General features: G+C 56.0%; 1 protein-coding gene across 1 annotated transcript; it reads left to right on the forward strand.

The window, feature by feature from the left end:
• The first annotated feature begins 1,533 nt into the window (after nucleotides 1–1,533).
• Nucleotides 1,534–10,571, forward strand: LOC149851737 (uncharacterized). Its single transcript, XM_090030426.1, is given in 9 exon segments — nucleotides 1,534–1,614; nucleotides 1,710–1,920; nucleotides 3,110–3,282; nucleotides 4,336–4,462; nucleotides 5,070–5,189; nucleotides 7,926–8,848; nucleotides 8,851–8,957; nucleotides 8,959–9,602; nucleotides 10,543–10,571. Coding segments are annotated over 8 exon segments (2,292 nt in total). The 5' UTR covers nucleotides 1,534–1,614; nucleotides 1,710–1,751.
• Nucleotides 10,572–13,549: the final 2,978 nt, after the last annotated feature.

The raw sequence follows: 13,549 nt of genomic DNA on the forward strand, positions 1-13,549 counted from the left end.
ACTCTCCTTCACTCCCAACTCGCCTCCTCGATTCTGAACCCAGCAGCTTGCAGTGCCCGGGCGCGGGACTGTCCCATCCCATCCAGTCCCAGGCAGGTCCTGGTGGTGCAGGGCAGGGGAGGCGGGGGCAGGACCTGATGCTGTGGGGAGACAGGTTCCTCCTGTCCTGTCCCTCCTCCTGCCCTGTGGAGCCTGGGTTATGGGATCCCACAGCACCCAGACTGCCCAGGGGGGTCATGCTAAGGGGTCACGGGGGGGGGAGTGTTTGGGCCCTGGAGGGCTGGGAGGGGCGCCCCCCACATGCGCACGTGCACAAATCCACCCCCTGCAGAGATCTGGGCTGGCGCATGCCCCCCACCTGCCTCGCAGGACCTGCCTGGTGCTCCATCCCCTGCCCAACTCCTCCCCTCCCCCTGGGGCCTCCATCCACCCCACTCCGTGCCCCCCAGACCTGTACGTGCAGGGAGCTGCTCTCCAGCCTTTCCCACTGCATTCATGGCCGGGTGCTTGTGTGTGGGCGTGCGAGTGCTCTGGTACCCCTTGCATCCCACTCCCACCATCCCCTTGCACACTTGAACCTGCCCACCTGCAAAAGGAAAGCACAGTTTCCTGATCCCTCTAGACACTGAATTTGGGACAAGTGTCCCGGGTCATACAGCCCAGGACTGGGATTTGAGGTTCCTATTTGGGCACTGTCCCACCCAATCAGGGAGCAGGGGCCACCCTAACTGCAGGGCTGGGGGAGGAGGGAGCAGCTGTTGGGCTGGGGAAGGGGTGGAGAGCTGCGACTGCGCCACGTCTCCAGCCAGCCTGGTACCGCATCCTGCACTGGGGCTGGAGGGGAAGGGAGGACGGCTCCAAGACTGCTGGGAGTTGGGGTGGGCAGGATCATCAGGGCCAGGAAGACCGGGAGCTGGGAAAGGTGCCGGTCCCGAGTGTCGGATCCATGGCCAGATTTCTGCTGTCTCCTTTCCCACAGGTGCTCCTGGAGACCAGACACTGCCCACAGGCGCCGTGCACGAGTGTAGAAAGAGCGAGAGCCCAGGCCCCCGGCCAGTGAGATCCCTCCTGGGGAGACGTGGCTGCTGTGCTAGAGCCCGTGGCAGCGGTGTGCCTTCCCTCCATGGCGGGAGCTGGCGGAGCAGGACCCAGGAGGTCTGCAGGCAGGGGCTGAGGGTGCAGAAGTCCCTCATGTCGTCCAGATCAGAGCCGGTCCACTGCCAAGACCTGTGGGGGCAGGATGCGGTGCAGGCCATGCAGCCCCCTTGTCAGGCCAAGCTGCCCTCCGTGACCCCAGCGCTGGCACCGCGGGATGAGCTCCCCACCCCAGAGCCCTGGCGCCGGCTCTTCCGTGGCCTGCGCTACAGGGAAGCCGAGGGCCCGCAGAAGATTTGCAGCCGGCTGCGGGAGCTCTGCCGGCGCTGGCTGGAGCCCCAGCGCCGCAGCAAGGAGCAGATGCTGGAGCTGGTGGTGCTGGAGCAGTTCCTGGCCATCCTGCCCCCGGAGATGCAGAGCTGGGCGTGCAGGGTGCAGGTGCCGCATGGAGACCTGCGCCCAGGCCGTGGCCCTGGCCGAGGGTTTCAGTTGGGGCAAGCGGAGGACGAGAAGCTCCAGGTGAGAGTTTGTTTGGTGCCATCTGCACCTCCATGTGTTTGGGGGATGCTGCCTCCTAGATCCCAGCTCCCCAGTGACATTTATCTCGTCCCCAGCTCACGGTGCGTGTGGAGGTCGAGGAGGTGTCCTCAGACAAGATGCAGCCCCCTGGGGCCCTGCCGGAGCCTGGTGGCTCCTGGGTGCAGCAGCCGAAGGCCCGTGGTGAGGACAGGCCTCTGGAGGAGGCAGGAGATCGGGAAACCCCAGGGCCCGAGAATGAGCTGCCTCATGTCACCAAAGAGGAGCCCCCGCCCAACCCGGAGCCAGGTCCTCACCAGCCTTTTTAATGTACAAAGTTAACCTGGGCTCAACACCCAAAGAGTAGCAGTTACCTCCCCACACCACCCGCCATTATTAGTGTTGGCTCCTGGTTTTAGGCCAGTTGATTTGGGGGACAACTAAGTAGAAAACAGAGATGGGAGTGGGGTCACAGGCTCCAGACAGGTGCTGCAAGGGGGGACAGCGAGCGGAGCGGACAGTAGCCGGTGGCTCCTGAACGAGTGCAAGGAGCCAGGGGCAGGTGAGGTGCGGGATGAAGTCCTGGCGTGCAGTTCGGAGCCTGAGTGCCTGTGCTGGGGTTGGGGCGAGCGGCTCCAATGCCTGCCCCTGCCCGGGACAGGGCCGCAAGGTGTGTAGCTGTGTGGCTGGGGTGGGGCAGGGCTCTGGTCCCGGGGGGTGGTCCCAGGCCCAGGCTGTTTCTCACTGCCTGCGCCGCTCCTCTCAGAAAGATGCTTCAGGTGACTGGCTCTTGCCGTGCTGCCACGGTCACAACCAGGGATCGAATTGCTGTTCTCAGGTCAGTGTTGTAATAATATCAATCAATAAGAGGCTGGTGCCGGTGATGCGGACATGAGAGTCCCCAGTGGCCTCTGGCTGGTCCAAGTGCAGTTAGCCCAGGCCTCCATCCTGCTGCAGGTCCCCGGGACAGGGGAGACCTGGGACCTGTCGGCACGTGGAGGGTCCCCAGGTGGGTGCCTTGGACCAGACCCTTCCCCGGGCGAGGTGAGGAGCGGTGGGTCTCCCCTTTCCAGGGGCAGGAGGCCCGTCCCCCAGCGTAGAAATCTCTCTGCCAGAACAGTTTGATGGGTCCGTGCTCCAGCGGGTCGGTGGCTCTTGTTCTCCCGGTGCCCTGGAAGCATGTCACGTGTCATGGAGTAGACTGACCCTCCATTTCACGCCCACCCCGCCCCAACATGTGCAGGTGACCCAGCACCAGCATCCCTCCAGATCCTTTCCCAGGGAGCGATGCCACGATGCTGTGATCACCACGGGCGCTGGGGCAGTTCTAGAGGCTCATCTCCAGCCTCTTGCCTGTGGGACACCGAGTCTCCTCCCCGCTCTTCCACACACTGCAGCCTCCAGCTCCCTTCATCCCAGGCCAGGCCAGGAGACGAGCAGGGCTTTCCCCGTGCCACCACCCCAGGGCTAACCTGTGCACTCTCTTACCCACCCACAGGTGCCGGGACCTTGAGCCGAGCAGATCAGCAGCCTCCCGAGGCAGGAGCAGTCAACCTGGAGCTGCAGAGACCCTCCGCAGGGAGACGGGGACGGAGCGGCTCCCTGACACCTGGGCCGGGCCAGCTGCAGGAGGGGCAGGGCAGGCCGGGGAAGCAGGGGGAGAGCATGGAGGTGAGCAGGGCACCGGCTCGAGGTGGGGGTGGGAGTGCAGCTGGGGCAGAGCCCAGGAGGAGCCAGGGGTGCTGTCAAGAGTTTGGGGAGCAGAGACCTGAAGAGTGACCGGGGGTGCTGGCACGGGAAGGCCTGGTCAGAGTCCACCAGCCCGCACCAGGCAGCCCGGGGCAGTGGTCTCTACAGCCGAGCCCAGCAAGTCCTCTCCCCCTGGCTAGGACTGGGGAGCACAGAGGGGCTCTGCAGCCGATGCCAGCAGGGTCCCCCCAGCACATCAGTTTGGCAGGAGTGCGCAGCACACCTGGCTGCTGATTCTCTGTGTTGGGGTGAGGCGAGGCAGAAGCCGGGATGATTTGCAGCTTACAGACTAACTGAATCAGAGGCACAGCACAGGTTTTTTCGATTCCACACTCATTTGATGAGTTCGAATTGAAGGCTGTGCACAGACCAGACTGTTAGATAGAGAGAGTCTTTTGAATACCAAGTGCAGGGGACAGCACGGTGGGAAGGGGGACAGTGCTGGGAGAGGGGATGCAAGTAAAGACCCCCCACACACAGGGGACACAACAGCTAATCTCGTTAGGCGGACAAGACTCCACAGTCCTTGTGTGGACCGCGCTTAGCACAGCCCAGCCTGCAGATGATTTCTGGCTGCACAGCTCCGTGTTGAGGTTTGTTTTGAAGTGTCTGGTGTAAGGACAGCTGCTCTGAGGTCGGCACTGGGCAGTGCAGGGAGGTGAAAGTGTCCTGGCACAAGCCTTTGTCTCTTCCTGGACCAGATGTCACCAGCAGGGCCGGAGGGGTGTGGGGGGAGTGTGGGGCACCAGCGGGCCTGGGGGGTCTATGGGTTGGGAGCAATTTTTTCTGTTATGAGAGAATTTGCAGTTTTTAAACGGAGAAAACCAGGGTCCCTGCATATCATGTGCCAGCTGAGTAGCGTACCCCTGCCTGTCCTGGCTAAGCGTGCACAGCGCTGTAGTGCAGAGCGAGTGCAGACAGGGCGGGGGGCAGCTGGGGCAGGAGACACTGATGGTGTAACGCTTGTGCCTGCAGCTCCGGGAGGTGTTTGAGGACGTGGCAGTGTATTTCACACGGGAGCAGTGGGAGCTGCTGGAAGAGGAAGACAAGGGGCTTTACCGGGACCAGATGCTGAGGAACTACCGAGCCCTCGTTTCCCTGGGTAAAGCTCTGGTTCTTGCTTTGCCCTGGAGCCATGTGAGCTCTGAAGCGGTGTTGTCTTCTCCCTGGTTTTAACGGTCTCATCCTCATGAATGTTTGGCCGGTGGCTGAAATCCCTTTGCTCCCCACTGCTCTGTCCATGATCAGCCCTCTCGACATTTCATACTTGTGCACGTGCCTCCTTCATTTGATGCAGCCGCCTTCCTTGGAGTCTTCCCCCTTGATAACATGATTTCCCTTTGCCTTCTCACCGTGATCATATCGTGTGCCATTCGTTGTGCCTCAAAATGCACTAACAGCTGTTCCTTGGGCAGTTATCCCGAGCTCCTCCCTCTCTTGCCTAGCGTGTCCTGTCCAAACTCATTTCCACTCATTTGCCTGGAATTGCACTGGTGTTTGCCTTCCTGTGACCATCCGTCCACTGCCTGGATGAAAAGGACCATCCTCTTCTCCCTGCTATGCCTTCTCTTTCTGCCTAAATGTCCATCCTCCCTTGTCCATCAAGTCCTTAGTATAATCCTGGAGTTCATTGGCTCCTTTCCCCAAATTTCTGTTGCTTATTCTGCGTCCAGTACCAGTGAATAAACTCTCCTTAACCACTGCCCAAGCAGGATATCGAGGCCCCGCCCCTGACTTAATCTGCCGCATCCAGCGAGGAGAGGTGGAGCTCTGGGTCTGTGGTGATGAGGACCGTGGGGAAATCTCGAGGTCGGAGGACCTGCTGAGAGGTGAGTTGTGGCTGTCTCCTCCACCCAGATCCCCTCTCCCAAATGCTCCGTGCCCAGGGTGAAAGGGAGCCTGGAAACTGCAGACCTCCCTGTGCTGCCATCCCCGGTGCTGACCTCAAAGAGCTTATGCTGTCGTGTGTGCAGACAGGTGTTGTTCCACGCCCTGAAATTCAAACTGTGGAAACGGTTACCAAGAGGATTGTTTTTGCCAAAGACCCCCAGTGTTTGACGTGGCCCCTTGCTGATTTCATATCCAGTGAACTCTAAGAGTAATTATTCCAAGTTTTGTCCCTGTAATACGACTCGGCAAGCGGCTCCATTAGACATTACAGCAGAGACCTTTGGTGGTGCCGGCCTCGTGTCCTGCGCTGGGGGTGGGAGATGTTTGTTTCTGGCTTTCCCGCTGTTCACGTAGAAATTGCACGACCGTCCCCCCAACTCCCCAGAGTGAGAGCATGCACACAACACCCTCTTCCTTTGTTTGTCCACTACTTCAATAATTTTCTCTTGCCAAATTGCCTAATCTTCAAGTTCCTTACCAGCCAAACAGTTTTTCCCCAGTGATAATTATGGGTAAGCCTTTTAATCTCTTCCAGTACTAAAGTGATGGTATTCTTTAATATTTAAGATGGCTTTTTAGATCAGACAAACATCCCATGATCAGGGTTTTTGGGGACCAGACATGTTGTCGGGAATTCTGCCCCTTCTATATAACAAGCAAAGTTTTCCTTCTTGTTTCAAATGGATTGCTTGGTGCCATGGGAGCACTACCAGTGCCCCTCTGCCCTGCAAGATGCTGGGGGAATGCTAAGGGTCAACAGGAAACCAACCAAAGCGTAACAGTGAAAACAAACGGTTAATCACCCTTCTCGAACTTTGGCATGACTGATATTTTTGAGGCCCAGGAGACCATGCTCCAGGGATGTACCATTTTCTGTAGCCACTTTGCAGATATTCCAGAACCCATCCAGAAGCAGAGCTTACATTTCATTCTCTATCATACTTCCCAGCACAGCCACATACAGCAATAACGGTACACAAACACAGCCAAGCAAGCAAGACAATTACTATGTGAAGCTCGAATCTTCTTTGTACCAAGTGAACTTCTTGATGATTCACTGCTGGTCCACATCCTGGAAAACACAAAGACAAAAACGGGAAGGGCTTAACCTCCTTTAAATTAGTTCGTGTCATAGGATCACTTTTCACACTGTGGCTGGCTTGGCCCTGGCCCTGGCCCTGCTGCAGCTCCTTCACCGATTCCCCTCTTTGCAGCTTCAGAGGCTGCTTTTTTAGCCACCTTTTCTGCTTCAAGTGACAGCTGCTGCAAGGTGTACCGTGTCACACAGCTTCCCTCCTTGGCTTGCACCAGGGGCTTTCTGTTGGGGACGGCTCCCCCTATCCTTTTCCCAGCAAAAAGTAACCCACAGGATAGTGGGAGCCAAAGTTTTCAGGTGCTCTGCACTCACCTTTCTCAGAGTGGCAACAAGTGGCATTTTGTAGAGACTGCCGTGCCACAAGTAGCTCCACCACACTAACCAGTCCCAGGAGGGTGTCGTTTTCAGGCCCTACACAGGACTAATTTTTAGGGTCTTCTGCCCTGGTTATCTTCACCCCTCATGGGCACAGTCTCTCACTTCTGGGCTTTTTGCCCCCCCCAGCCATTCTTTTTAGACAAGAGAGGCTGGGGCTGTCCCTGGTGTCTCCTGGTCCGGTTGACCTGGAGCACCGGACGTGTGTAATCGTGGGCTCGAGCTGCATGAAGAGGGTCTGTGGAGTGGGTGGGATTCAGAAGATTTCATGTTGTGGCTGGAACTGAATCCCCCACTGTTTGCACCAGAATCTCCCCTGTGCCGTTTCTTCTCTGGGGCCCCGACTGTCACAAAGTCCGAGGCTCAGCCCACAATCCATGCGGGGGGTCATGCCAAGGCCTTCATCCCAGTGCAGATTCCTGTGGTGTGCAGGCTGCCTGGCATTCATTAGCAGAGGAAAGGTCCATGGGCTCATTCCCTGCATCAGACTTTGCTCCAGAAACAGGTAGGAAGGTGATCGCTGCTCTCAATCCTCCACTCCCAGAACATTTCTTGGAGGGATGATGCATGAAACATGATGGGTTTTGCTACTAAGCAGTGTAAGGCAGTGCTCCCCACACACTCCTGACTGGTGACAAGCCCCAGAAATGCACCCCGAGGCTGTTCACCCCTATACCCAGATGTGTCTTTCAGGACTGCCAGAGATCAAGGGCAAGCATTGCAGATGGGTGTCACCAAAGCACTGGGGCTTCTCGAGCATGTCAGCCCAGTCAGGTGGGGGGCTCGGCACCATCTCCCCCTGGACCCACCAGTGCTGTGAGATACAGCAGCCCTTTGAAAGCCTTATTTTTCATCTTAGCAGATCTTCCTGGTCTCATCCTCAGCCTATTAAAACATGAACCTATTCAGGTACAGTCGAAACGCACATGTCCCATGTGTTTCTTGGAGCAGGACCTGAGGTGCTGGGACTGAGAGCTGGGACAGAAACCTTGAGAGTCTGCCTCTTACCTCCACTGAGTAGGGAAGATGAGACTGGCACAGGGACCTGGCACTGCCTCACCTCTGGCACTTGGCCCTTTGGCCAAAATCTTAGTTTTCTTGAGGAAACACAAGTGCCAAGTCCTGTCCTGCTCTGAAGGAATAGCAATGCTTGCACCTTGGCATCAGGGCAGGAACTAATCTGGTGTTTCCTCCTTTCATGCAGGACATGCCTGGTTGCTGAGCAGAACTGAGGAGCAGGCTCCTGAGGAAGGGCCTGGAAAGCTGGAGCCACCATGGGCTTCCCTGGGGAGTATGGGTGAGGTGGATTCCCTGAGCCCAGTGAATGACCAATGGCACAAGGGTCAGGGGATGCCCCAAAAGCAGGAGAATATAGCAGTGAATGCTGTCCCATGTCTAGTTGGACATTGGAGTGAAAAAGGGAAAGAAGCCATAAAAAGCCCAAGGTGCAGGGACGAATATGTCATGCTGAGACACCTGAAGAGGCAGAAAGCAAAGGTCCACTGGAGAGAGACACTGCATGCAAACCAAGGCAGTGTGGGGGACCTCAGTGGGAAGCAGGAGCTCACTACCAAGCCCAGGGGGAGAGCTCACCCCTGCCCTCAGTGCAGGAAGAGTTTTAGCTGCCCCTCACTCCTGGCTCTGCACAAGAGAAGGCATGCTGGGGAGAAGCCCCATGTATGCGCCACGTGTGGGAAGAGCTTCACCTGCCTCTCGACCCTGGCTGCTCACCACCAGATCCATTCTGCACAGCTCCCCCACCGCTTCACCAAAAGGGGGAAGAGCTTTGTGCACAGGTTGGAGCTGCTCAAAACCCAAGATGTGCACAGGAAGAAGCATCAGTACCACTGTGTCACATGTGGTAAGACCTTCACCCATTTCTTCTCCCTGGCTCAGCACCGGCGCATGCACTTGGGGAGGAAGACACACCACTGCACTGAGTGCAGGAAGAACTTCATCAGCTGGCAAGGCCTGTCCCAGCACCAGTGTGTGCGGAGGAGGCAGCAGCCACACTGCTGCACGAAGTGTGGGAAGAACTTCAGGCAGCCCTCCAGCCTGGCCAGGCACAGGTGCATGCACACAGGGGAGAAGCCACATCAGTGCTCTGTGTGTGGGAAGAGCTTCAGTTATCCCCTTCCAAGCTGGCCCGGCACCAGCGCATCCACACAGGAGAAAAGCCGTATCAGTGCTCTACATGTGGGAAGAGAGTTATTCCTCCCAACTGGCCCAGAGCTTCAGCCATATCAGTGCTCTGAGTGTGGGAAGAGCTTCACCCAGTCCTCCACCCTGGCCTGGCACCAGCGCACCCACACAGGGGAGAAGCCATATCAGTGCTCTGAGTGTGGGAAGAGCTTCACCCAGTCCTCCACCCTGGCCCAGCACCAGCGCACCCACACAGGGGAGAAGCCATATCAGTGCTCTGAGTGTGGGAAGAGCTTCAGTGATTCCACCAGCCTGATCAGGCACCAGCGCATCCACACAGGGGAGAAGCCATATCAGTGCTCTGAGTGTGGGAAGAGCTTCACCCAATCCTCCAACCTGGCCCTGCACCAGCGCATCCACACAGGGGAGAAGCCATATCAGTGCTCTGAGTGTGGGAAGAGCTTCACCCAGTCCTCCACCCTGGCCAGACACCAGCGCGTCCACACGGGGGAGAAGCCATATCAGTGCTCTGAGTGTGGGAAGAGCTTCAGTTATTCCTCCGAGGTGGCCCGGCACCAGCGCGTCCACACAGGGGAGAAGCCATATCAGTGCTCTGAGTGTGGGAAGAGCTTCAGTTATTCCTTGTCCCTGGCCAGCCACATGCTCGTTCACACGGGAGAGAAGCCATATCAGTGCTCTCAGTGTGGGAAGAGCTTCAGTCCTCTCTGGCCAACCACATGTGGGAGAGAAGCCTATCAGTGCTCTCAGTGTGGGAAGAGCTCGCTTCGGTCTGGCCCAGCACCAGCGTGTCCACACAGGGAAGAAGCCATAGCAATGTTCTTAGTGTGGGAAGAATTTCAGCATCCTCTCCAGCTTGGCCCAGCACCAGTGCATGCACAAAGGGGAGAAGCCACATCATTGCTCTTAGTGTGGGAAGAGCTTTACTTACTCCTGCAGCCTGTGCTGAATGGCAGTGCATCTACACAGCGGAGAAGTTACATCGGTGCTCTGAGTGTTGGAAAAACTTCACCCATCTCTACCACCCGTCCTGGAATCCACACCCAGGAGCATCCCTAATTCTGCCAGCAGTGCAGAAAGGCCTTGGAGATGTCTGCGTGCTCAGCACCCACCAGTGGCTGCATTCAGACAAGCACCCTCATGCTGGTGGCCTGCAGAAAGAGTTCCCCCAGACTTTGTCTCATGTAAGGTTCAGTGGGAGTCCAGAGCCCAGACACTGCCCCCCAAGGTATAGGGGGGCAGGGCTAAGAGGAAACACCTCAGGCAGAGGTCAGCCCCGATGTGGGGGAAGAAGATGAGATGATCTTTGCATCAGCCTTGGAGCCTGTGCATTCCCCATCATTCTCTAAAAGTACTCCCAGGGGAAGAAGTGCCTTCACGCTAGGGTGCCCTCCCCCAGACAGCTGATGACACCCGGGGACCTTCCTCGGCTGCCAGCCAGCTTTCTCCTTCCTCCTAGTCCAGGGGTTCTGGTATATGAGCCCCTGAGTGGCAGAGAGGAGTGCTTTTATGGTGGGGGAAACATTACCTATCCTCCTCCCTGACCTCACCTTTCCTCACCACCACATCACCCCTCTTCCAGACCTGCCCATGCCCAGTGGGGTCTGCAAGGAGCTGCTTCTGCCACCTCCGGAGCCTTTCTGTCCTGTTTTGCTTTTCAGCCTCTGCAGATCTGTGCACCACGGGGTGAGGGCTGCTCCCCTGCCCTCCTCCCCTTCCTTGTATTCTCTCTCATGCATTCCCTGCTACTAAAGCCCCAGAACTGGACATGCCACCTGTGGAAATAAATTTAGCCAGGCTCCTAACTTGACTAAGAAAAGAGAGAGACCAGGGGTGCTGATTCTGCGTATTTCAGAAAAATATTCTAAGATAAGAAAATCCTGCATGCCTTGTTTTCATCTTGATATATTACCCTGTGTGCAGATGTTAGTTTTTTTTTTCTCTTTGAGAGCCAGAGACCGATAACGGTTACTATAAACACAATGTTTCCCTTTTCTTTAAGTAAACTGCCTGTTTCATAGATTTCATAGATTTCATAGACATTAAGGCTGGAAGGCACCTCGGGAGATCATCGAGTCCAGCCCCCTGCCCAAAGGGCAGGAAGTCAGCTGGGGTCATAGGATCCCAGCAAGATAAGCATCCAATTTACTCTTGAAGGTGTTCAATGTAGGTGCTTGAACCACCTCCGCTGGCAGACTGTCCCAGACCTTGGGGGCTCGGACAGTAAAGAAATTCTTCCTTATGTCCAGCCTGAAACGGTCTTGCAGGAGTTTGTGACCGTTCGACCTCGTCATCCCTTGGGGCGCTCTGGTGAACAGACGTTCCCCCAGATCCTGGTGGTCACCCCTGAGAAACTTATAAGTGGCCATCAGGTCACCCCTGAGCCTGCGCTTTTTCAGGCTAAAGAGTCCCATGGCTCTCAGCCTGTCATCGTAAGATCTGTTTTCCTGACCTCTGATCATGCGCGTGGCTCTCCTCTGGACTCTCTCAAGCTTCTCCACATCCTTTTTGAATTGTGGAGCCCAAAACTGGACGCAGTACTCCAGCTGCGGCCTCACCAAGGCCGAGTACAAGGGGAGAATGACGTCCCGGGATTTGCTCGAGAAGCATCTATGGATGCACGCCAGCGTTTTGGTCGCTTTACTAGCCGCAGCATCGCATTGCAGGCTCATGTTCATCTTGTGGTCAATGATGACCCCCAAGTCTCTTTCTTCTGTAGTGCTAACCAACGTAGCACTGCCGAGCCTATAAGGGTGCTGCAGGTTTTTCCTCCCAAGGTGGAGAACCTTGCATTTTTCGGTGTTAAACACCATCAGGTTCTCATCTGCCCATTTGCTGAGCTTGTCCAGGTCAGCCTGGATCACCCGCCTATCTTCTGGCGTGGATGCTTTGCCCCAAAGTTTGGTGTCATCGGCGAACTTGGCCAGTCCACTCCTGACTCCAATGTCCACATCGTTAATGAAGATGTTGAACAGGATGGGTCCCAGGACAGAGCCTTGAGGGACCCCACTGGTCACAGGGCACCACGATGAGTGACTGCCATCAATCACAACCCTCTGGGTCCGACCACGAAGCCAATTTCCCAGCCAGCGGATCGTGGTGGAGCCAAGGCCACAACTGGGCAGTTTGGCCAAGAGGTGATCATGGGATACCAGATCAAAAGCTTTTTTGAAGTCAAGATATATGACATCAACCTCTTCTCCCTTGTCCAGGTGATAGGTCACCTGGTCATAGAAGGAAATGAGATTGGTCAAACAAGACCTACCCGCAACAAACCCGTGCTGGCTACCCCTTAGGATGTTAGCCTGGGCCAGTCCCTCAAGGATGGCCTCCTTAATAAACTTTTCTAAGATCTTCCCCAGGATAGAAGTCAGGCTAATGGGCCTGTAGTTAGCCGGATCCACTCTCCTCCCTTTCTTGAAGATCGGCACCACATTGGCCTTCTTCCAGTCTTCGGGCACTACACCAGAGCGCCAGGAGTTTTCAAAGATCCGTGCCAGGGGCTGGGCTATGACGCTCGCCAGCTCCTTGAGTACCCTGGGGTGCAGATTATCAGGGCCGGCTGACTTGAAGGTATCCAGCTTCTCAAGGTGTTCCTTCACGAGGTCAGCATTGATGGAGGGTAGGGGATCCCCCTCACCCAGATTTCCCTGTCCCATAGCAGGCATGGGCATCCCATGTGACTGATGAAAGACTGACGCAAAGTACCTATTTAATAGGTTGGCTTTTTCCTGGGCGTCAGTTGTCAGTTGCCCCATCTGGTTTAGCAGGGGTCCAACATTGCCCTGTGTGTCTGCGTGTGTCAGACCAGTGATTTACTCTCTGTTTGTTTCACCAAGGTCGTATTTTTTTTCGTTCTTGGTCTTAAGTATAAATATAAAACTTAAATATAAACTTATAGAGTTGGAGAATTCGTTTGAAACAGGCAAGTGGGTGACCCCCCTTGCTGTAGGGGATTCTCCCTGTGATCACAGTGTAGCCCTAAATAAAGAAAGGCTGGCTCTGTCAGTTCTGATTCAACCACAACGTGAAGTTTGATTTCTTCCACACACCCCTGTGGTTGATCTCTGTGTCCTCTCCCAAGGTGTGCAATGGGAACAGACCTGGGTCCACAACCCTTTCTGGGGCAGATCTCTCTGTGCCTTCCCAGACCCTTCCCTTTCTAAGTGATTCACCATGTTGGTGTCACTGGGTATAACCCTGGATAACTCAGAGGGATGGAAGACCATGAGCGTCGAATAAAGTCCTTCTGATCCGGGCTCAGAGGAGCCAGGACCCCCCCTTTTGCCCAACCTTTGTAACCCTTTCTATGGCGCCTGTAATCTCCTGTCCTTCTGGAAAGCAGGCGAGCTAAAACTGTTATCTTATAGTTTCATAGTTTGTAGGGTCGGAAGCGACCTGAGCAGATCATCTAGTCCGACCCCCTGCCATGGCAGGAAAGAGTACTGGGGTCAAATGACCCAGCAAGATGTTCATCTAACCTCCTCTTAAATACCCTCAGGAAGCTGGTTCCAGACCCTAGCCGCCCTGACTGTGAAGTAGCGCCTCCTGATATCTAACCTAAACCTACCCTCTGCCAGCTTGTGACCGTTATTCCTGGTCACTCCTGGCGGTGCTCGGGGGAACAGGGACTTCCCCAGTGCCTGCTGATCCCCCCTGACTAGTTTG

This window comes from Crocodylus siamensis, unplaced genomic scaffold (genome assembly GCF_052110815.1).
Source record: "Crocodylus siamensis isolate JL-2025a unplaced genomic scaffold, ASM5211081v1 HiC_scaffold_300, whole genome shotgun sequence".
Classification (NCBI taxonomy): Eukaryota; Metazoa; Chordata; order Crocodylia; family Crocodylidae; genus Crocodylus; species Crocodylus siamensis.